At 46.9% G+C, this 22,600-nt stretch overlaps 1 protein-coding gene across 2 annotated transcripts in view; it reads right to left on the bottom strand.

Moving 5' to 3' along the window:
* Positions 1–4,292: 4,292 nt before the first annotated feature.
* LOC109898663 (E3 ubiquitin-protein ligase SMURF2) overlaps positions 4,293–22,600 on the bottom strand; it is a 54,427-nt gene continuing 36,119 nt past the window's right edge. The window contains exons 8-20 of one of the 2 annotated variants that reach the window (XM_031834595.1): positions 22,100–22,314; positions 20,758–20,842; positions 18,784–18,942; positions 18,580–18,633; positions 13,757–13,958; positions 12,046–12,149; positions 11,304–11,418; positions 10,517–10,695; positions 10,075–10,212; positions 9,675–9,795; positions 9,311–9,512; positions 8,601–8,682; positions 4,293–6,787 (exon numbers count right to left, since the gene is read on the bottom strand). In XM_031834595.1, the coding sequence (XP_031690455.1) occupies positions 6,688–6,787; positions 8,601–8,682; positions 9,311–9,512; positions 9,675–9,795; positions 10,075–10,212; positions 10,517–10,695; positions 11,304–11,418; positions 12,046–12,149; positions 13,757–13,958; positions 18,580–18,633; positions 18,784–18,942; positions 20,758–20,842; positions 22,100–22,314 (1,756 nt within the window). In that variant the 3' untranslated portion in view covers positions 4,293–6,687. The remainder of the gene's footprint in view (positions 6,788–8,600; positions 8,683–9,310; positions 9,513–9,674; positions 9,796–10,074; positions 10,213–10,516; positions 10,696–11,303; positions 11,419–12,045; positions 12,150–13,756; positions 13,959–18,579; positions 18,634–18,783; positions 18,943–20,757; positions 20,843–22,099; positions 22,315–22,600) is intronic. The other variant, XM_031834596.1, reaches the window with a different exon arrangement.

Raw genomic sequence — 22,600 nt, 5'->3', positions numbered from 1 at the left:
GAAATCCTGCACAGAATACAAATATTCGGAAACCTGCATCCTGTTTGCAATAAGGCACTAAAGTAAAACTGCAAAAAAAGTGGCAAAGACATTTACTTTTTGTCCTGAATCCAAGCATTATGTTTGTGGCAAATCAAACAAATCCCATTTCTAATCACAGCCAGTAAACTCTGTAACTGTTTTAAAATAAGCATTGGCCTCATGGTGAAATCTCTGAGTAGTTTCCTTCCTCTCCGGCAACTGAGGGTGCATTAATACCGCATCCAAATGTATATTCAGTGTCTGCTTTCTATATTTTCACCCATCTACTAATAGGTGCCCTTATTTGTGAGGCATTGGAAATGTCCCTGGTCTTTGTGGTTTAATCTATGCTGAAATGCACTTCTACTCTGAGGGACCTTACACATAATTGTATGTGTAGGCTACAGAGATGGGTTAGCCATTCAAAAGCAATGTTAACTACTATTATTTGACACAGAGTGAGTCGGTGGAATGTATTATGTGACTTGTGAAGCACATTTTTACTCCTGAACTTATTTGGGGTTGCCATAACACATACTTATTGGCTCCAAACATTTCAAACATTTGTAAAAATGTCTACAAACAAAAATGCACTTTGACATTATGGGTAATTGTGTGTAGATCAGTAACACAAAATCTAAATTGAATCCATTTTAAATTCTGTCTGTAAAACACAACAAAATATGGAAAAAGTCAAAGGGTGTGAAAACTTTCTGAAGGCACTGTACGTGATCAAGTTTAATATGCAGAGTGGTGTACCACTGCTTGGATATACGAAATAACATCAATGTCAAGGTTGGCTGTAGGCTACTGTCACGTTCTGACCTTAGTTCTTTTATTAGCCTTTTCCCATTTGTGTTTCATGGGTGTTTATTTTCACCGTTCAGGACTGTTCGTTTGTCGTTTTATTGTTTTTGTTTCAGTGTTCACTATTGATATTAAAAATCAAGATGAACACTTACCACGCTGCGATTTGGTCCTCTCCTTCATACGACAACCGTTACAGAAACACCCACCAACCAAGGACCAAGCAGCGTGGTATCAGGCAGCAGCGAGATCTGGACTATGTCACAACTTGGGACAAGATAGACAGGTGGTCAGTCGACCCAGGGAGAGTGCCGGAGTCCGCCTGGCTTTCTCTGGAACAGTGTGAGGAGGGATACCGGCGAATGGAGTTGGCACGGTGATCAAGGAAGCCCGAGAGGCAGCCCCATGAAGCCAGGTGCCATGAAGCCGGCTCAGCGCATCTGGTCTCCAGTGCATCTCCTCGGGCCGGGGTACATGGCACCAGCCTTACGCATGGTGTTCCCGGTTCGCCAGCACAGCCCAGTGCGGGCCATTCCACCTCGCCACACTGGCCTGGCTACGGGGAGCATTCAACCAGGTAAGGTCGGGCAAGCTCGGTGCTCGAGAGCTCCAGTGCGCCTTCACTGTCCGGTCTATCCGGTGCCACCTCCATGCACCGCCCAGAGCTGCCAGAGTCGCCCTCCGGCCCAGCGCTGCTGGAGTCTCCCTCCTGCCCAGCGCTGCCGGAGTCTCCCTCCTGCCCTGAGCTGCCGGAGTCTCCCTCCTGCCCTGAGCTGCCGGAGTCTCCCTCCTGCCCTGAGCTGCCGGAGTCTCCCTCCTGCCCTGAGCTGCCGGATTCTCCCGTCTGCCCTGAGCTGCCGCAGTCTCCCATCTGCCCTGAGCTGCCGCAGTCTCCCGTCTGCCCTGAGCTGCTGCAGTCTCCCGTCTGTCAGCCAGGAGCTGCCGCAGTCTCCCGTCTGCCCTGAGCTGCCGCAGTCTCCCGTCTGTCAGCCAGGAGCTGCCGGAGTCTCCCGTCTGCCCTGAGCTGCCGCAGTCTCCCGTCTGCCCTGAGGTGCCGGAGTCTCCCGTCTGTCCTGAGCTGCCACAGTCTCCCGTCAGTCCTGAGCTGCCACAGTCTCACGTCTGTCAGCCAGGAGCTGTCGGAATCTCCCTTCACTCCGGAGCTGCCGGAGTCTCCCGCCCGTCCGGTGCTGCCGGAATCTCCCATCCGTCCGGTGCTGGCGGATTCTCCCGTCCATTCGGGACCCGTGGCTTGGGTCCCCAGTCCGAGGCGAGGGTCGCCGCGATAAAGAGGCTACAGAGGCGGGTAAAGAGGCGGAGAAGGACTATGGGGGAGTGGGGTCCACGTCCCGTGCCAGAGCCGCCACCGCAGACAGACACCCACCCAGACCCTCCCCTATGGGGTTAGGTTTTGCGGCCGGAGTCCGCACCTTTTGGGGGGGGGGGGGGGTACTGTCACGTTCTGACCTTAGTTCTTTTATTATGTCTTTGTTTTATTATGGTCAGGGCGTGAGTTGGGTGGGTTGTCTATGTTCCGTTTTCTATGACGTGTTTGCGTTTGGCCTGGTATGGTTCTCAATCAGAGGCAGGTGTCGTTAGTGGTCTCTGATTGAGAATCATACTTAGGTATCCTTTTCCCACTTGTGTTTCGTGGGTGTTTATTTTCTGTTCTGTGTTTTATTTCACCGTTCAGGACTGTTCGTATGTCTTTTTATTGTTTCTGTTTCAGTGTTCACTATTCATATTAAAAATCAAGATGAACACTTACCACGCTTCGCTTTGGTCCTCTCCTTCATACGACGACCGTTACAGCTACCACAGAAACAATATGTTTAGTCCTATACAGTCCATCACACTACCAAAAATTACCTTATGTATGCCCATTCCTTTGTCTGAGCAAATAGATACTGATTCTCCAAGCCCCCTCCTATCACCACCATCATCATTGATGAAAGCACTTCAGTTCACGCCTCTGCTGCTCAGGACATGCCAGACTCCTTCTAATTTAAATAAAAGCTCAAATTAAAATGGAAAGCATTTACAGCTCCCACTTTGTCAAGATTTAAAAGTTGGTTAAAGGATGACATAACATACTAGTGTGCTACAATACTTAATCTTCTATGAAACACGGCCCTAAACTGACCTGTTTATTGTATCATGGTAATCGAACTAGTAGTATTGTAATAACAGCCGTTACTCCAGATTTTGTTTAACATTTCCTGCTCTTATACTGTATGTAAAATGACCAATGTCATCTTTCTCATTTCCAAAGTAACCCTTCTCATATCCCCTTTCCTGATTTGAAGTCAGAGACACATTAGCAGACAATACTCTTCATGTACTACACTGTTCTCAATTACAGTTGCTAAGGAAAATAACCTCTCTCTCAACGTCAACAAAACGAAGGAACTGATTGTGGAATTACCGTCCAGCGGGTGAAGACAGCCCAGTACATCACTGGGACCGTGCTTACACCCAACCAGGACATTACTCGAAACGATGCCTGAGGAATGCACGCTGCATCATCGTAGGTATGTCTCATCGTAGGTATGTCATCGTAGGTATGTCTCTAGCAGCTTTGAGTCGTCGTAGGTATGTCTCTATCAGCTTTGCACATCTGGATTTGGGGATTTTCTCCCATTCTTCCTTGCAGATTTTCTCAAGTTTTGTTAAATTAGATGCAGTGAACAGCAATCTTCAAGTCTTTCCACAGATTTTCAATGGGATTCAAGTCAGGGCTTTGGCTGGCCACTGAAGGACTTTCACATTCTTGTTTGGAAGCCATTCCAGTGTTGCTTTGGCTGTGTGCTTGTGGTATTTGTCCTGTTGGAACGTAAATCATTGCCCCAGTCTAAGGTAATTTAGACTCTGAAGAAGGTACTCATCAAGGATTTGTTCGCTGACCAATGACCAATCTGGCAGGTTCTCCCATCTCAGCCATGGAACTCTGTAGTTCTGTTAGTGGTCATTGGGGTTCTTGGTCACCTCCCTGACCAAGGTCCTTCTTGCCTGATTGCTCAGTTTGGTCAGACGACCAGCTCTAGGCAGAGTCTGGGTAGTTCCATATTTTCTCAATTTCCAATGATAGAGACCATTGTGCTCTTAGAAACTTTTAACACTCTAGAAATGGTTTTATACCCTTCCCCAGATATATGCCTCATCACAATTCTATCTCAGAGATATAAGGACAGTTCCTTGGACTTCAGGATATAGTTTCTGCTCAGACATGCACTGTCAAAGGTGGGAGCTTATATAGACAGGTGTGTTTCTTTCTAAATCATGTCCAAACAATTGAATTGGCCACAGGTGGACTCCAATCAAGTTGTAGTGACGTCAATGATGATCAAAGGAAATTTAATGCACAGCTCAATTTGAGCTCCTGAATACTGCGAAATTCAGCCCAAATCCTTTGAATGCCCCCAAAACCGCTCACATACACAAACAAAAGACAAGGCACAGCCACATACAAGGTGCCTCATATTATTTGACAAAGGCAAGTTTAATTAGACCTAAATTACACACAAAAATAAAATACTCTTACAAAAATGATAGTGTTAAGTACATCTAATTGCATAAGTCAACTATAAGAGATATAGTCCTGCTTGTGGATCATGCAAAAGAATTAAGCAACAAAAAGCTGCATCTCAAATTTGACTTGTTAATAAAAAGTTTAATTCTTCAGGGAGGCAGCTATGGAGTAATGCAGAGAGATTGTGTAAGAAACAGACTGCCGAGGGATCTTTTTGTGCCACTTAAAGTAAATTATTATGTTTAGATATAAAAATCAATCAGTCCATGACCTATCTGGTAAATAGATAGAAGTCACCTAGTACATACGGTAAATAGTTCTGTATGTGTGAATTTAAAAATAAACTTAAGTTAATTTACAGGTTGTGTGATCCACATTAATAAACAATAACCTATCACAGTACAAAGCACCATCTGAGGACACGTCACTTTGCATAGACCTCTATAAAAGAAAAAGATGAGCAATTAATTGTCAATGTATGCTAACTTTAAGAACAGTCCATGGTCATAGATCGCTAGACAGGCAGCCATTAAAACAAATAAGAAAACATTCAACAATTTGTTTGAATGAGTAGAAAATAAATATGTTCTCCCCCAAACCCATACTTGTAGAGCTAGGTTCAGGAGAGTAGAATTAGCAGGTTCATCTCATTCATTCAGATTTCATTTATAGCCAATATGGAGATATAGAAACCCAACTATCACATGTCAATGTCTACTGTTGGGTTACAATACATATGACAAATGTAGACTTTATAGCCACTCAACTTAATGTACTGTATAAGACATTCAACCATTACAGAGGAAAAGGTTTTGTATCTGACCACGTCAGCTCCCAAATAATACAACAACTAATATGACATCTCCTGAGAATGTGGCTTGAGGTCAGAGTGATGTTTGTTCAATTCATTGCAACTTTTTGTATGTAGTTTGCTATGCGCCCATCTCAGCCCCAGGTATAAGACTGGTTGCCAATATCTTATTTAGCACCAGAAGACCATAACTGGAAGGTAGTAGTAGTTATTTGCCAGAATGACAAGAGTAGCGCATACAAAGGATGTGTGTAATCTTCACATAACAAAATGCACCAGGGTAGCAGGGACTCTTAGCCATTATTTTGTGGGGACAGAAGATCCCTATGAAGAAACAATCATGAAATCATGAGAAAGGTCTATGGAACTCATCATACATACCCCAGCACAAGTACCTACTGGATGATGTCACTGGAATTTAAAGGGTCAGGTTAATATCTAAATAGTTGAAAAGATTCAGTCAAAAGTATTATGGCACTCAGAGGACTGTGTGTATTAAAGACAACCCACCCTTAAGACCACCTCTCTACTTACTGTGTAGGAAAGAGGCTATGTAAAGATTTCCCCCACAGCAATCTAAGTGTACTTCTTTCAAGCTTAAATAGTAACACTTTTAATAAAAAATAAAAAAACTGGAATAATGGCAAAAGCTTTCTGAAATATAACAGAAATAAATTATATATATTATATATAATTTTAGTGTTTCTTTTTTCATTTTCCCATTATATAAAAATAACACCATTCAAGCTATTTATTTAAATTTCCAAACAAGCTTAGATGTCAGACGTGTGACACTGGTTTCTGGGAATGGAGCGCTGAAAACCAGCCCGCTTTCTTTGGACAGGGTTGTTGACAATGGGGCCCTGCATGTCTTTCTCCATAAGGCCAAGTTCTGAACATGTGCTCCAAAGTCCAGCCTCTGAGTGAAGATAGATGCCCCAAGAGTCCTCAGTGGTAGAAAAGGATTCAGTCACCAGGGGGTGCTAAGGAGCCTTCATGCTCCCTTCTGTCCCTGCCTCCAAACATTGCAAGCAACATTCAGTGTTGTTGGTAACCGTGGGTAACAATGTACTCCATCAAACCAGTGATACCAGTCTTGTTTATGTGGCCAATGTTTAGTTTAGTTGTGGACTTCATGTTCTGCTTGGTAAGATGGTAAGTAGCTACATGGAATACTGACTATTTTTATAATGCTAAAACTAAACTTATTTAAAAAAAGGAAGAGCCAGCCATTTTCGCAGTTCCACAAGTTAGTAAATAGTCTGAGTTATTAGCAGCTGAAAATGCTATTTTTTAAAAGAGGGGGGTGGGGGGAAACCCCTAGACAGACTAGACTGCTCGCACAGGTCTCATCTGCCTCCCCCACTCGGCCTGGCCACATGTCCCTATTGTGGGCGAGAGAGTCCTTGGGCCACTGGACCACAGACGCCCCCTTCCCCTGGGTGAACTGGATGGTGGGATCTGACAATGTCGAGTTCCTCCACTCCCTGTTCCTGCCGACCCCTGCGTCAGCAGCGTCTCACTCCACAGCAAAGCCACACGTCTCCTCGATAGCAGTGAGCAGCTTGTCATACAGCTTGTCATAGTTCTCGTAGGGAGGAATGTCGATCCGGTTGAAGCTGAACAAACAAGAGGGCAAGAGAGACTTGAGCCTGAGCCTTTGGTATTAGGACCTCTCTATGTTCATGGTTAACAGATACATGGGTGGAAACCTAAACCTAAAGCATGATGTTGATACAGTGCCTTGCGAAAGTATTCGGCCCCCTTGAACTTTGCGACCTTTTGCCACATTTCAGGCTTCAAACATAAAGATATAAAACTGTATTTTTTTGTGAAGAATCAACAACAAGTGGGACACAATCATGAAGTGGAACGACATTTATTGGATATTTCAAACTTTTTTAACAAATCAAAAACTGAAAAATTGGGCGTGCAAAATTATTCAGCCCCTTTACTTTCAGTGCAGCAAACTCTCTCCAGAAGTTCAGTGAGGATCTCTGAATGATCCAATGTTGACCTAAATGACTAATGATGATACAATCCACCTGTGTGTAATCAAGTCTCCGTATAAATGCACCTGCACTGTGATAGTCTCAGAGGTCCGTTAAAAGCGCAGAGAGCATCATGAAGAACAAGGAACACACCAGGCAGGTCCGAGATAGTGTTGTGAAGAAGTTTAAAGCCGGATTTGGATACAAAAAGATTTCCCAAGCTTTAAACATCCCAAGGAGCATTGTGCAAGCGATAATATTGAAATGGAAGGAGTATCAGACCACTGCAAATCTACCAAGACCTGGCCGTCCCTCTAAACTTTCAGTTCATACAAGGTGAAGACTGATCAGAGATGCAGCCAAGAGGCCCATGATCACTCTGGATGAACTGCAGAGATCTACAGCTGAGTTGGGAGACTCTGTCCATAGGACAACAATCAGTCGTATATTGCACAAATCTGGCCTTTATGGAAGAGTGGCAAGAAGAAAGCCATTTCTTAAAGATATCCATAAAAAGTGTTGTTTAAAGTTTGCCACAAGCCACCTGGGAGACACACCAAACATGTGGAAGAAGGTGCTCTGGTCAGATGAAACCAAAATGGAACTTTTTGGCAACAATGCTAAACGTTATGTTTGGCGTAAAAGCAACACAGCTCATCACCCTGAACACACCATTGCCACTGTCAAACATGGTGGTGGCAGCATCATGGTTTGGGCCTGCTTTTCTTCAGCAAATTGATGGGAAGATGGATGGAGCCAAATACAGGACCATTCTGGAAGAAAACCTGATGGAGTCTGCAAAAGACCTGAGACTGGGACGGAGATTTGTCTTCCAACAAGACAATGATCCAAAACATAAAGCAAAATCTACAATGGAATGGTTCAAAAATAAACATATCCAGGTGTTAGAATGGCCAAGTCAAAGTCCAGACCTGAATCCAATCGAGAATCTGTGGAAAGAACTGAAAACTGCTGTTCACAAATGCTCTCCATCCAACCTCACTGAGCTCGAGCTGTTTTGCAAGGAGGAATGGGAAAAAATGTCAGTCTCTCGATGTGCAAAACTGATAGAGACATACCCCAAGCGACTTACAGCTGTAATCGCAGCAAAAGGTGGTGCTACAAAGTATTAACTTAAGGGGGCTGAATAATTTTGCACGCCCAATTTTTCAGTTTTTGATTTGTTATAAAAAAGTTTGAAATATCCAATAAATGTAGTTCCACTTCATGATTGTGTCCCACTTGTTGTTGATTCTTCACAAAAAAATACAGTTTTATATCTTTATGTTTGAAGCCTGAAATGTGGCAAAAGGTCGCAAAGTTCAAGGGGGCCGAATACTTTCGCAAGGCACTGTATATCAAAGTGCCTTTCCCAGCTTTGACAAAGGCAAACATTGTTCCTGAAGAGCAAGCTGCAAGGTCAGAGCAGGCAGACACTCACCAGGTGTGGGCTTTGGGCAGGTTGTTGGAGCTGGCATCGATCTGGTGGATGGTGAAGAGTCGTGGGCCTGCAGCACCTGTAACTTATCAACAGTTACTGTGAAGCACAACGGCAGAGCACCCTTCACTCACACACAAAAGACAGTACTGTAATGGACAGCTTTCTCAGCACTCTGCGGCGCCAAGTGTGGGCACTAAGAGCACTGGGTTTGTGTATGTTGTCATTGGCCTGCGTGGACCTTGGTATTTAGACCAGCAGCAGCGATGGTCCTGTTATGTAACATGGAAGAGCAGAGTGAAGCGGCATGTCAGACAGGAAGAGCAGTGGATCACAGTGTGTTCCGCACGCCTGGGTGCTCTCTGGGCATCCTGTCTGACAGATTGGACTCACTGAACTACTGGACTCTGCTCAGCCTGCTCTGCACAGAGGGTTCAGCTCAGGCAACAACAACAACACACTCTGAGGCCTGCTGAGCTGCCTCGGGGTACAGTAGAGTATAATACAAACAACCCTCACCCATCTCCCTTTGGCATAAACATTCGTTACGCTGTCATAACAATGTTATAAGCCATCATAACAATCAATATTACATGCCTATAGGGGGTGGACAAGGGCAAGCTAGCAACTCTCCCAGTGAAGCAGTGAAACACTGAGAACCTAACTACGTAGCTACTGTACATGTCCCAGGAGGGTGAGTGCTGCGAGGGTACCTTGGAGGGCTTTGAAGCCTTGCAGGGGGACCCTGGAGGAGCCGGTAACAAACTGCAGCAACCTGGCCCGGCGCTCCTCATCGTACGACTCCACGGCCTTCCAGAACCACTTGACGATGTTGGTGTCAGGGGTGCAGTGCTTCAGCCGCGTGTTGGACTTCCAGTCGTTGATGTCGATCTTACCCAGTCCACACACTATGAGCTGAGGTGGAGAGAGGGAGAGAATGTGAAATGAAAGTCAAAGGGAAACTGTAGGGAGGAAATGGATGGGGAAAATGCGGATGTCTGGGAGAATGCAGTCCTTTGTAAAGGATGGACAGTGAAGGTAAGTACTGCTAGTCTGGGGGATGTGTCTCATTCACACCTCCAGCTCTTTCTCGTCGAAGGCCTTGAGGAGGTGCTGTGAGATGACCTCGTTGAAGCCCTTCTGCAGGGCCAGGAACTGAGCCTCGATGCCTCGCAGGAAACGCCAGTTCACATACAGCCTATAGGGAGCGTGGGAGAGGGAAAGAGAGAGTCAGAGATCGATGATTCATACTGGAACGTGAAGGCATAGCCATGATTCTGAGCCTCTTTGAGGGGTATAGCAAAGCCTTTCACATGTACTTTACTCCCTGATCCTAGGTCAGTTAACTGTGGCTGGTCACTTGCAGCTAAGCTCATCTGAAATCCAACAGTATCTCCTCCCTGCTGGGCTTGACTGTCGACTGCTAGACCAACTCTCTTCCTGTGTGGTGAGGAGGGGTTGGTGGGGGAGTACTCACCTGACATACTCCTTCTTGGTGTCCTGGGTGACCTGGATGATTTTGCCGTTGGGTTTGAGTTCGTGCTGGATGATCTCCCCGTAGGCATTGTGCTCCACACAGAAGGTGTGGTCCAACACGCCTGTGATGTCATTGTCCCTGAGAGGTGAGAGAGACGGACAGGGGAGTTAGAGAGAGATGGTGCTGGGGGAGGGGGAATGTTAATGTATGTATGGATCAAAGTTCAGTTGACGAGCTCATCATGCGTAGCTACATGATCATGAGTGGCTATTTTAGGGACTTTAAAAGTACACCAGTCGATGTTATAGTTCACATACACCAAATTAGTACCTGATTCATTAAAATGAGCCATTACAAACTATTGTCATTAAAAACCATGTTAATCTCTGTGTGCGCATCTTGGTCTGTGTGAGGATGTTGTTCCCATTTCCTTCCTACTCACAGGATCCAGACCAGGCTGTTGTGGAGGTCTGGGTCCACTGACTCCATGTCGTCCAGGGTGATGGGTTTCCCCAGCAGCTGTTTGTAGAAGGGCAGGGTGAAGCCCCCGTCTATGTAGTGGCCGTGGAACACCGCCATGCCCATAATACGACCCACAAAGTGGAAGTAGGACAGGTGCTCCTGGGGAGGGGGACAGAAACACCATAGTACATCCATTTAGCATGGCATCTCCCAGTCTAAGGAGAACTACCAAGATTGAGCAACTCAAGGCAGAATCCTAACTTAACTTAAGATGCATGCAACTCAAACGTTTTCTTAAGTCATGCATTGATGTCGATGGGAGATTTGCGCTATTTCCTCACGCATGTCTTAAGTTAGGTTTGGGCCCTTGGTAAATAATAAATACCTGCTATTCTTACAGCTGGGAATTTATTGCAGTGTGTAATCCAAAGGTTATGACTCAAAAGGTGAGCAGCAGCATCCAAACTATTTGCAGTTGTAAACTATTTCCCTTATGATGGATTTAATAACCAATTGCTATAGAGGCAGTAAAGATTCTCAACACAGCAATTAAATAGTTGCCCAATTCATCACCAGTCTCCAGGAGATCTAGCATCTAGCATGAGAACAGCTGATAGGGAAATGGAAGGCCAAACAAATAAACAGGCAGAGGAGAGACAAGAGGCAGAAATATTGTGCAAGACTAGAGCAGATGAGCGGTCCGTGTGACCTGGTCTTTCACATCACAGTGGGGCGGGCTGGTGGCGGCGTCTGGGCCTCTGACTCACCGGGTTGACGGCTGAGTCGGGGTTAATCTGCAGGGTGTAGATGTCATCGCGGGAGTACTGGAACAGGCCGTAGTACGGATTCAGCATCTCATGGGACAGCAGATACAGCCACTCCCTGCACACACAGGAGACACAGAGAGGGACAGATAAAGAGAGACAGACGATGAGAACATCCATTGTTAAATCTCTTGATCCGTTACATTTTTTTTCAAGGCAGGGAACATCAATTTCAGAAAGTGAATACTCCATGGCAATTTAAAAAGCAGAAGTATAATTATCAGATTAGGTGCTTTAAATCAATATTACCCTTTGGGGGCCACCCTTGTTTCAGCAGATGGTGGCATTCAAATCAAAATCAAATCAAGTGTTATTTGTCACATACGTCCTAAACAACCGGTGTAGACTAACAGTGAAATGCTTACTGATGGGCCCTTCCCAACAACGGAGAGAGAAAAATATAGAACAAATAATAACACGAGGAATAAATACACAATGAGATAACTTGGCTATATGCTTGAGTCAAAAGAGTTGGTGCAAAGAGGGTCAATGCAGATAGTCCGGGCAGCTATTTGGTTAACTAGTTAGTAGTCTAATGTCTTGGGGTAGAAGCTGTTCAGGTCCTGTTGGTTCCAGACCTGGTGCATTTACTTCTCTAACACACAATAGAAATCTTCTGTGTTCCATGATGATGCATATTGAGCATAACCTAGTTTTTTCCTCATGCTTTGCTGTGGATTCCTACCTGGCCACTCCTCCGTAGTCCAGCCCCTCCTCCCCTTTAAACTTCACCATCAGTCTCTTCCACAGGTCCTTCGGCCTCATCTTCATCACCTGGCGGTAAGACTCCTGTAACACATACAGAGATACACCATTGTAACGAACGGGACTGGGATGGAGGACTTTACCCCCAAACCTACGGGGGAACTTCCATCAGAGACCATCTGGTAAATACTGTGCAGTCCAGGGTCTGTGGCCAGAGGGATACATCTATCTGCACTGTAATGTCTGTGTGTGAGTGATGCTGGCTCTGGGGACTGAGCCAAAGAATAAACATTCCTGTGCTCTGTCATTTAGGACCAGCTTGGCTGGCCCCTGCCTGCCTAGCAATGATGTACGCCCTCTCCTCCCCTGTCAAAGTAACCTGAGTGTCCATTCCCCCCTTAATCAAAGCGCATTATCAGGAGGTGGGGGTGATAAGAGGACATTCCCCAACGTGACACATTCCACCAAGCTATCCCGTGAGTCTCACCAACCCCCCACCACTGTCCCAGTCTCAGTGGCTCATGGGAAACGGGGTAGGAATGCAGAGCATGAGTCTGGCCAAGCCCGGCCTGTCTGCCTGTCTTAAACATGCAAACCAATGACCAAAGACCTGTGCAATTCCAAATTGTTTCAAGCTGAAGACAAAAAAAAAAACAGAAGAAAAGAAGGAACTGTCCTGAAACAATGATGAGAAACACCCCATGTTCCTCGCCAGAGGGGGCTTCTGTAGAACATTAGACAGCAGTGTTTTAGTAACAAACTTTCCCCCTGGTACTCAGAGACTGGGATCATTACACCCCACTCTGGGTTGGTGCGTTCACCCCACATGCCGAGAGCTGCAGACACATGCCCACAATGTCCAGCACATTGTGTCGGGACAGTCTCATTAAAAGTGGATTGGGAGAATAATAGTAAACAGACAGAAGAGTGGAACAATAACACCGCTTTCCCCCCAGAGCTTGTCCACCGTGCCCTCCAGTTGCACTGAGGATGTGTCAGCGGTGACACCAGAGAAATAAGGCCTCTTATCTTCAATAGAATGTACACACTGAGACAGCTTGACAGTCCACCAGCTGACACTTGCCCACACAGTCGTATTTCTAACAGCTCGGCGTGTCCAGAAAAGCAATGAAGTTATGTCTAGCCTTAAAATCCACCCCCATCTCCCTTTCGTGTTGAGATCAGCCAACAAAAACGTCTTCCTTCAGATTAACAGACAAAGCTGTTCCAGCACATTCCATCACATATTTTACGAGGGTCATGTAGTCTGTTGCAGGTGTTGTTGCTCTGATGAGGCTCCACACCTCCCAAACTAGAAAACCTCCCCCACTGAGGAGTGCACTTCACAAAAGCCTCTCATTTCAAATACGAGGTCTGCTTTGGATATGAACATACTCTCTTCACACATCATAGATAATAGCGTGGTGGATAACGCTGTGGCAGAAACATGACGAGCAACGACCTTGAGAGGAGAGGGAAGTAGAGGATGGGAAAACCATTGCCTGAGGTTTGAAAGTGAGGTAAAATATCTGGTATAATAAACTTTTACAAGTGTAAATAAGAGTGAGGAAAATGTCCAGAGTTGATGCTTTCCTTCAGGATCGGGATAGTCAACCTCTTCAGTCATACTAACTCAATAATACTAGACTCAATAAAGAACTGAGGGAATAACACTAATTCGACGGGCTCACCTCAAAGATCTCCTCGCGGGACACCTCTATGCGGCAGTGGCCTGCCTGGGGCTGCTGCTGGGACAGCTCCTGGCGGAGGATCTTCAGCTTCTGCACCAGGTCCCTCTTGTACTTGGGCACCGTGAGGCACTCGGCCTCCTCTGGCAGATTACCTGGAGACACCAGTGCCTGCTGGGCCTGCTCCTTCAGCTGGATCTGACGGCTGGGGATGGAGAAAAAGAGAAAGCGACGGAGAGGGAAAGATCATTGCTGAGGCTTGGGGTCGTAACAACACATACAGGTACACAAAAATAAAACACCACAAAAAAAGATATAACTAGAAACCCTAAAAACTCCAAATAAAGCCAGGCAGGAATTCTGTCTCCCTCCTTTTGCTGACTGGAGAACGAGAGGTAAACACACTGAGGTCATCTGGGAAGCACATCAAGTTAAACAAGCTGCCATGTGCCCAGACATAGGTGGAGGTGGTATTTCTGAACAAGCACACATGAGGGGGCAGAGCCAGAGGGTGGTGTGATGTGTCCGTAGGTGCCACATTGTCTGTCTGTTTACAGGACGGAGGTGAGGTGCAGCCAGTGACCCTTCCTCCACGTCCCGCCAGGCTCTCCATTCAAACGGCTCTGTCGTACGCTCCTCGTGGGCAACTCCGTGGGCCCCTGCCGTGTTGGGCTCTGCCAGCTCACAGGTGTGTGCCATGCCACCTCCACTTCCCACCTGGCGCTGGACCCATGGTGGTCTCACAGACAGCACAGCACAGACAGAGAGAAAATAGACAGTTCTACAGGGGGGGAAGCAAAATGTGGCTACTGTCACGCCCTGGCCACAGAGAGACTTTTATTCTCTATTTTGGTTAGGGTGGGCATTCTAGTTTCTTTATTTCTATTTCTTTGTTTTTGGCCGGGTGTGTTTCTCAATCAGAGGCAGCTGTCTATTGTTGTCTGATTGAGAATCATACGTAGGCAGCTTTTTCCCACCTGTGTTTGGTGGGTAGTTGTTTTCTGTTTTGTGTTTGCACCAGACAGAACTGGTTTGTTTGGTTCCACTTTGTTATTTTGTGTCAGTGTTCAGTTTGAATAAATTATCATGAACACGTACCACGCTTTGGTCCTCTTCTTCAGATGAGCGTTACAGCAAGAGACATCTGCAAATAGATTGAGTGTCGGTCTCATTCTGCACTGAGCAATGAGGGTGTCCATAGACCTCATGTCTTCAGCTTAAATTGTTCAGGAAGGTTCTTTATTTGTTTATTAACAGGAGTGACATTTCAATGCAAGTTCCTTCATAAGAGGATACGTGTTGCTGACTATAGGAAACCAATAAATGAACAACCAAGTTGTGTAGGGTCCCTAACAGCTAAGATGACCACCTCAGTGGGTGGCTGTAACTGTGATAACACATCAGTGTAGAGCAGTTAACCTCCAAATCAAAAGCTATGAGTATGATCTGTGGTGGTAGTGAACGAGGTCCTTGACTCCTGCCCAAATCTCTGGCATGAGAGTGAACTTCTGAACCACGGCAGTGGTGGTGGAAGGCTCTTCTGCTCAGAAACAGAAACACGCACGCATAGACACATAGAAAGAGAGAATCAAAAGGCCCTTTATGGAGCCAGCAATGGAGGATTATTTGCATGCTGGCCTTTTGCACTTTAGTGGGGCATAGTGGGCACACTCACCCCCTGAGCAGGGTCATAAACACCAGGCTGTACAGCCGGCAACAAAGGCTTGTGTGTGTGTGTGTGAGTGAGAGAGAGGGGCAGAGTGTGTAAAGACATCCACATGCTTCCCAGAAGGAAAGGTTCAGAAGATCGTATGCATATTATATGACAGCATTTTGTGACGTTTTGGACTTCTCTTGTTCGGACACACAACATTTTTTCTTGCTGAAGACTACACCCCTTTGTCTGTGATTGGTAAAAACATCTAAATGAATGACAGATTTCTTGAGTTATCTTAGATGAATTCAAACTATTTTGAGGAAGTGGATACTGGCTACGGCGTCTCAAAATTGACAAACAGTACTATGACTGCTTTCAAGCGAAAGTCTTTTTATTAAAGGAGTACGCCAACACACTTGTTCGGTTCGCCTAGCTGACGACGGCTAGCCGCCAGGCCGAACTGAAGCATGCTGACGCCTTATGTGTGTGAGAGAGGAGAGTAAGTGTGAGAGAGGGTAAGCAGAGAGTCTGTGACAGGAGAATCATGGAGCAACAACCCATCCTGGCTAAATGGATTTACCTAGCCCCAAAAAGTACAGGATCATATAACATTGGATAGGCCAAAACCAACTCAGCAAACCTATTTCTGCCTGGGACACCTACCAAACACCTGCCATTCACTGTACTATACAAAACCAGACAACCTTTTATTAGGTATAATGTCATAAAATATGGCAAATACACAATCCTAGCTCTCAAAAAGATTTTTTTGGAGGGTCATACACTGAGCAGGAGTAATAGACAGTCATGTAGCAGCCATCCTGATCTTTATATCCACACACGATAATACACAGTGACAGCTTATTCTAAGGACTGACTGCTCTAGACTCCCACTGTCTTTGGCCTCGTCTAGCTGAGCTGAGCTGGCCACTTCCTGCGATCCCAGAGAGCAGCAGGGCCCCATAGGGCACTCCAGTCCTCCTCCTCAATCTCTTTATTTCCTGCAGACTAGACTCAGAGGGAGGGAGGGAAAGGGTGGAGGTAGGAAGGGTTGCCTACAGACAGCACCCAAACAGAGAGGAAGACTCAGACAGGGAGAGGAGAGGTACCGAGCAACAGAGCAGCACTCCCTCCAGTTTCACTCATAACTCAAACATTCCTGCCCGTCTCTCACACACACACACACATACACAGCCTAGTGCGCATTCTCTCTTTTTCTAACTTGTTTTAAGAGAGTAAGATGGCGTGGTGTGTTACCTGCTGAAGCTCAGACAGTAATACAGTGAACTCAGTGTAAAGCTAGAGAACACTAGACCCCTGGGAACTGATCCTCTGAGTGTTCATGCCAGAGTTCAGAGGGCAGATCTGAGGCCCAACAAGGATTTTGTTCCCTATTGTCCAGTGACCAGGCTTAGAGTCAGGAGACTGCAACATCACAGGGTGAGTCTAACCAAAAACGTATTGTGGCCCGCTGAGGCAATGTCTTTAGCAAATAAAAGGGGTAATAAACTATAACCTTGAAGGACACGTATATATCAAACATTTTTGTGGGATGACAGCATGAGGGGTGAGAATTTCTGAAATCGTTTTCCTTGATAAAAGGCAGATGTCTTGATGGAAAACCACGCCGGCCTTATGATATCTTTTCCAGAGTTTTGTCGCTGGTTGGAATGTCACTCCCACCCCTCGTCTCAGCCAGAGTCCAGCTTCTCTGCTCCACAGCGGTCCGTGAGGGGACAAAATCAGAGAAGGTATTCTCAGATAGGATGATCCAGTCAGACTGGCTCAGGCCCATGAGCCCTCTGCTAACCAGCAGACTGCACACTCCAAACCTCTGAGCCACCATCCAATGTGTTACATTAGTGCACACCTAGAGATCCTGTCGGCTGCGTTAACACAGGCAGCCTAATTCTGATATTTTTTTCATTCATTGGTCTTTTGACCAATCAGATCAGCTCTGAAAAAGATCTGATGTCAAAGATCTGATTTGATTTTTCAAACTACCAACTAGTGGGAAAAAAATCTGAATTGGGCTGCATGTGTAAATGCAGCATTAGGTTCTCCAAGACAAAGCCAAGGGTTTCTCCCTTAAAAGCAGAACCCAGGGAAGGTATGTGGCTGGACCCAGGGCCCATCGTACATCATTCTAATGGCCACAAACCCGCTCTTGGCTCAGCTTAAACACCTTCCATTTCAATACAATTATTCCTCTTAAACAAAGACATCAATAACCTAGAAAACTCTAATTCCCAACTTTAAAGTGAAATAATAATCGGATCAGTGCTTTTTAAAGAGAAGAAACACTGTGCACTGCTTTTCACACATCTGGACATTATTGTGCTTAAGACAAGATTCCTGCATTACAAACATACATGGCGTGCCAGCCTGGGATTTTATATGACTTTCAGAGGAGCGCAGAAAAAGCACCAAAGTCCCAAACACGTTCTTTGATCTGTCAGAACAGGGGAAAATAACACCAGATCTTTTCATCGGTGCATTCCGCCTCTCCCGGCACGGAGCAGGAATGAGGTCAGACGGAGGAGGCCCACCGAAGCCGCCCGTACTCTGCTCCACCTTTACACTGCACTGTGGGTAATGCTGCAGCTATCGTTACATGGGCTGTGTTTGAACAGCTGCGAGGAAAAGTTCTGAGGCGCATGTACTGACGAACACGGCACACACACACATGCACTGACGAACACTGCACACACAGGCACGCACCAACACACACACACACCAAAACACACTATCACGCACACACACAATTCATTCATTGACTCGGGCATCAAATTTATGCTCCGTTTCCTGGACGTAAGACGCTCCTCAGCCACAGACACATCAGTCTTGGTTTCCACATTGTTATCTGATGTCGAGCCAAAACAAGCTTTGTGACAGATTGTGTGCTGGATGGGTGAGGTTGTGTGTGGGAGTGTGTGAGGGAGAGTGTGTGCACAGGAGAAAGGCTGCTCTGATAGCTGAACCCCAACAGGTGTTTAACACACCTTGGCACTGGACTCCCCTGTAAAACATCCTGTGTGGGGGAGTCAATATGTCTGTGTGTGTATCTGTGTGTGTCTGTCTGTGTGCAGTCTGTTCTGTATCTCCAGAACCAAGTGTTAGAGAAATAGAGGTCGGCCACAGAATAGAGGGGGGAAATAGAGGGCCTCACCTGATCGGACTGTTCTGAATTTCGATGCCGCTGCGGGAACCATTGGGGCTTGGGCTGCAGAACACAAAACACCACAGTTACACAGCCACACTGCCAGCCAGTCATACAGTACAGTTCTCCCTCAACTACTTATCATTTAATCTGGGCTGTTATGAGGCTCTGGACCATGTTTAATTTGTGGCGCTGGTATAACCCGATACTCACTTAAGGACTAGATGCAGGTTGGCAGAGAGGCGCGGGTCTGTGAACTGCGTGGTGCGGTTGTTATGGTCCACAAAGTAGACCCGGCCGGTGGCTGTGTTCCTGATCTCCCAGCCAGGGGGCAGTGGGCCCAGCTCCTCACAGTTTACATTACTCAGGTCTCTGGGAAGCACAAATCCTCAACACAGTCAGAGGTGAAGGGCAGAAAATAGAAAGAGTCAAAGAAAGAATGAGATGTAAGACCAATCATAGTCAGGGAATGAAGCAGACCTCAAGGCTGACGGTAACTGGGAAACAAAGAGGCGAGAAAAGATTCCTAAACGACATCACTTTTATTCCATTCTTCTTCTTCCCGTCTAAATGACTTTCAGCTGGACTCCTTTAGCTGTCTGTGGAGAGCAACTAAGAAATGACAGCAGCCCCACTTCAGCGGTAGTGAGTTATCAGACTGAGGCCCAGCCAAATGACCAAGCCTCTCAGCACTGGGAGCTTGGCAGCCCAGCATCTGCTGCACACACAACCAGGGTGTGGCATGACCAAGAGGATAGCATCAAGTGCAAGAAAAACGGCATCTATCACACGTATTTCCACGGGGGCAAGAGAACGGCATCTATCACACGTATTTCCACGGGGGCAAGAGAACGGCATCTATCACACATATTTCCACGGGGGCAAGAGAACGGCATCTATCACACGTATTTCCACGGGGGCAAGAGAACGGCATCTATCACACGTATTTCCACGGGGGCAAGAGAACGGCATCTATCACACGTATTTCCACGGGGGCAAGAGAACGGCATCTATCACACGTATTTCCACGGGGGCAAGAGAACGGCATCTATCACACGTATTTCCACGGGGGCAAGAGAACGGCATCTATCACACGTATTTCCACGGGGGCAAGAGAACGGCATCTATCACACGTATTTCCACGGGGGCAAGAGAACGGCATCTATGAGAGAGAGAGATGAGTGAGATGAGAGATGAGTGAGAGAGTGGGATGAGTGAGAGATGAGTGAGAGTGAGAGGAGAGAGAGATGAGTGAGAGTGAGAGAACGGCATCTATCACACGTATTTCCACGTATTTCCCAGTTCTGGAAAGGACCCAAGAGAACGGCAACATCTAGGTATTTTTCAATCACTGACTTTCTTTCTATTGACTCTATTCCCAGTAGACTGACGTGTTGATGTGTGTTCTCCTCTGGGCCTGTGGTAATCCATGAGACACACATGCCTGATTGAGTGGCGTCTCTGAGCCACATGTACAGTAGGGCTGAAGGCTGTGTGCTGAGAGCATGGAGGCAGAGGGCGTGCCAGAGGTGTCTGCTGTGAATCCTCTCAGATCCCTATGGTTTACATTTACCTGCCATTTAGTGGACTCTTTTATCCAAAGCGGCTTAAAGTCATGAGCGTATACATTTTACATACGGGTGGTCCCGGGAATCGAACCCACTATCCTGCCATTGCAAGCACCATGCTCTATCAACTGAGCTACAAAGGACTGTGAGAGAGGACACCAGCCCAACAGCCCTCTCTCATAGCCCAAAGAGAGCTAGCCACTGATTGTGGTGGGTTCAGACAGTGGTGCTGGGTATACATGGGCTCTGTGTGTTCAGACAGTGGTGCTGGGTATACCTGGGCACTGTGTGTTCAGACAGTGGTGGTGGGTATACCTGGGCACTGTGTGTTCAGACAGTGGTGGTGGGTATACCTGGGCACTGTGTGTTCAGACAGTGGTGGTGGGTATACATGGGCACTGTGTGTTCAGACAGTGGTGGTGGGTATACCTGGGCACTGTGTGTTCAGACAGTGGTGCTGGGTATACATGGGCTCTGTGTGTTCAGACAGTGGTGGTGGGTATACCTGGGCACTGTGTGTTCAGACAGTGGTGGTGGGTATACCTGGGCTCTGTGTGTTCAGACAGTGGTGGTGGGTATACCTGGGCTCTGTGTGTTCAGACAGTGGTGGTGGGTATACCTGGGCACTCGAGGGTCGTGCCATGTGCTGACTCCTGTCTGGGTGTGGAGGAAGTAGACCTGGCCCTGCTGCGTGGTCCTCTGCTCTGTAAGGGGGGAACAATAGCATGGCTACTCATACAGGTATAAGAGGTACAGAGCAATGGTTACAGACAAGTACACACATGTGAGAGATGAGTGAGAGAGAGGGATGAATGAGAGATGAGTGAGAGAGTGGGATGAGTGAGAGATGAGTGAGAGTGAGAGGAGAGAGAGATGAGTGAGAGTGAGATGAGTAAGAGAGTGAGAGGTGAGTGAGAGAGATGAGTGAGAGATGAGTGAGAGAGTGAGAGTGAGAGAGATGAGTGAGAGATGTGAGAGATGAGAGTGGATGATAAGGAAAATAAAGCTGTTAGTTATACATTTGTTCCACTGTGAGGATTGTTATTGGTGCGTCAATGTGCGTGTGCGTATCTTGATCCGAGTGTGTGTGGAAGAGTAACAGAGATCAGACAGAAGGAGATAAAAGCAGGGATTGAGTCAGTTTGGATCCCAGTTGCGGGGCTGACAGGGGGAGAAGTTGGTTGTCTGTGTGTTGGTGAGCTCATTCATCACAGATTGACAGAGATATTTCCATGAGCTTGGAAGCTCTTCTCTGGCATTCCTTAGGACCCACCGCCCTGTCTCTCTAACATGCGTGTACATAACTCCCCCCCCCCTCTCCCCACTGAGCACCAATGCGCCCAACGCATTCGACACAGAATGACAGTTCTTGGCCCGCCACTGGGGCTGCTGACAGCGGTTCAGAGGAGCTGGACCAAAAAGAGACAGCACCCCCCTAATCTTGTAGAGCTGGGCTGGGCTACTGTGATTTACTTCTCTGGCCAGCACTCCTAAATCCTCAGCAAGAATACACAGTGTCTGAATATCAAGCAGCCGCCCATGGGCTGCATGTGAGGAAGGAGAGAGGAGGGGGAGGAGTGAGCGGCTGCCGCCAGACTTTAACTGCTAGATTGATTCAATTAGTTCTTTAAAATGGGGCCTGTCAGGCTGCTTATGCTGCGCTGCAGAGTCATGGTGGCTGTGCTGTTGGGACTGAATAGGGACACAGATTAGCAGGATGATTCAGCTGAGCGTTGGGCTGAAGAGAGGAGGAGGGAGGCAGTTAACAGTGAGGCATTGCAATGATGACACCGGTCTTAAAACAGAAGGAGACGTCTCTCATAGAGGATGTTCATAATACAGAATGCTCCAGTCTAGTCTGGCTGTGGGAACCGAAGTGGTCGTCCTATAGTGTGATTGTGTGTATGTTGGTGTATGTCCGGTGTGTCCATATTGTGTGTTAGAATCCTCTTTCCACTAACCGTATCCCTCGGGCAGGTCTGGGGGTGTGTGGAGGTGTGTCCTGCTCATGTAGTTCCTGTGTCTCTGGGAGCGGACGCGTCTCTCCTGGGCCCGCTGGTCGCTGGACGGGACACACGGAATGGTGGGCGTGGCCCCGTTGGTGCTCAGGATGGGTGTGTTCTCATCCACGATGCAGCTGAGAGGCCGGCCTGGGCTGGAGTACTCCGACGCAGGCCTGGGAGAGACAGGGAACAGGAGGAGATCACAGTCAGACAGGGAGGGTGAGTTATAATATATCCTTCATGGTAGGTTTGTTCAAATCAGGCCCGTGTCTATTCATATTTCATATCTAGCTGTGCTTGTAATACGCTTAGATGCTAGGGCTAGACATTGGCTTGCTCCTGCTTTCTTAAGCATCATGAGGTCAGTGAGGCAGAGACATAGACACAGGCACACACACACACACACACAGAGCAGTATTGAGTGAGGGGCCTGAGGCCAGTCTAGAGCAGAGCAGAGTA

The sequence above is a fragment of the Oncorhynchus kisutch genome, linkage group LG10 (assembly GCF_002021735.2).
Source record: "Oncorhynchus kisutch isolate 150728-3 linkage group LG10, Okis_V2, whole genome shotgun sequence".
In the NCBI taxonomy this organism is placed as follows: domain Eukaryota; kingdom Metazoa; phylum Chordata; class Actinopteri; order Salmoniformes; family Salmonidae; genus Oncorhynchus; species Oncorhynchus kisutch.
The sequence above is the reverse complement of the archived record's forward strand: the minus strand, read 5'-3'. Positions and strand labels throughout refer to the sequence as shown.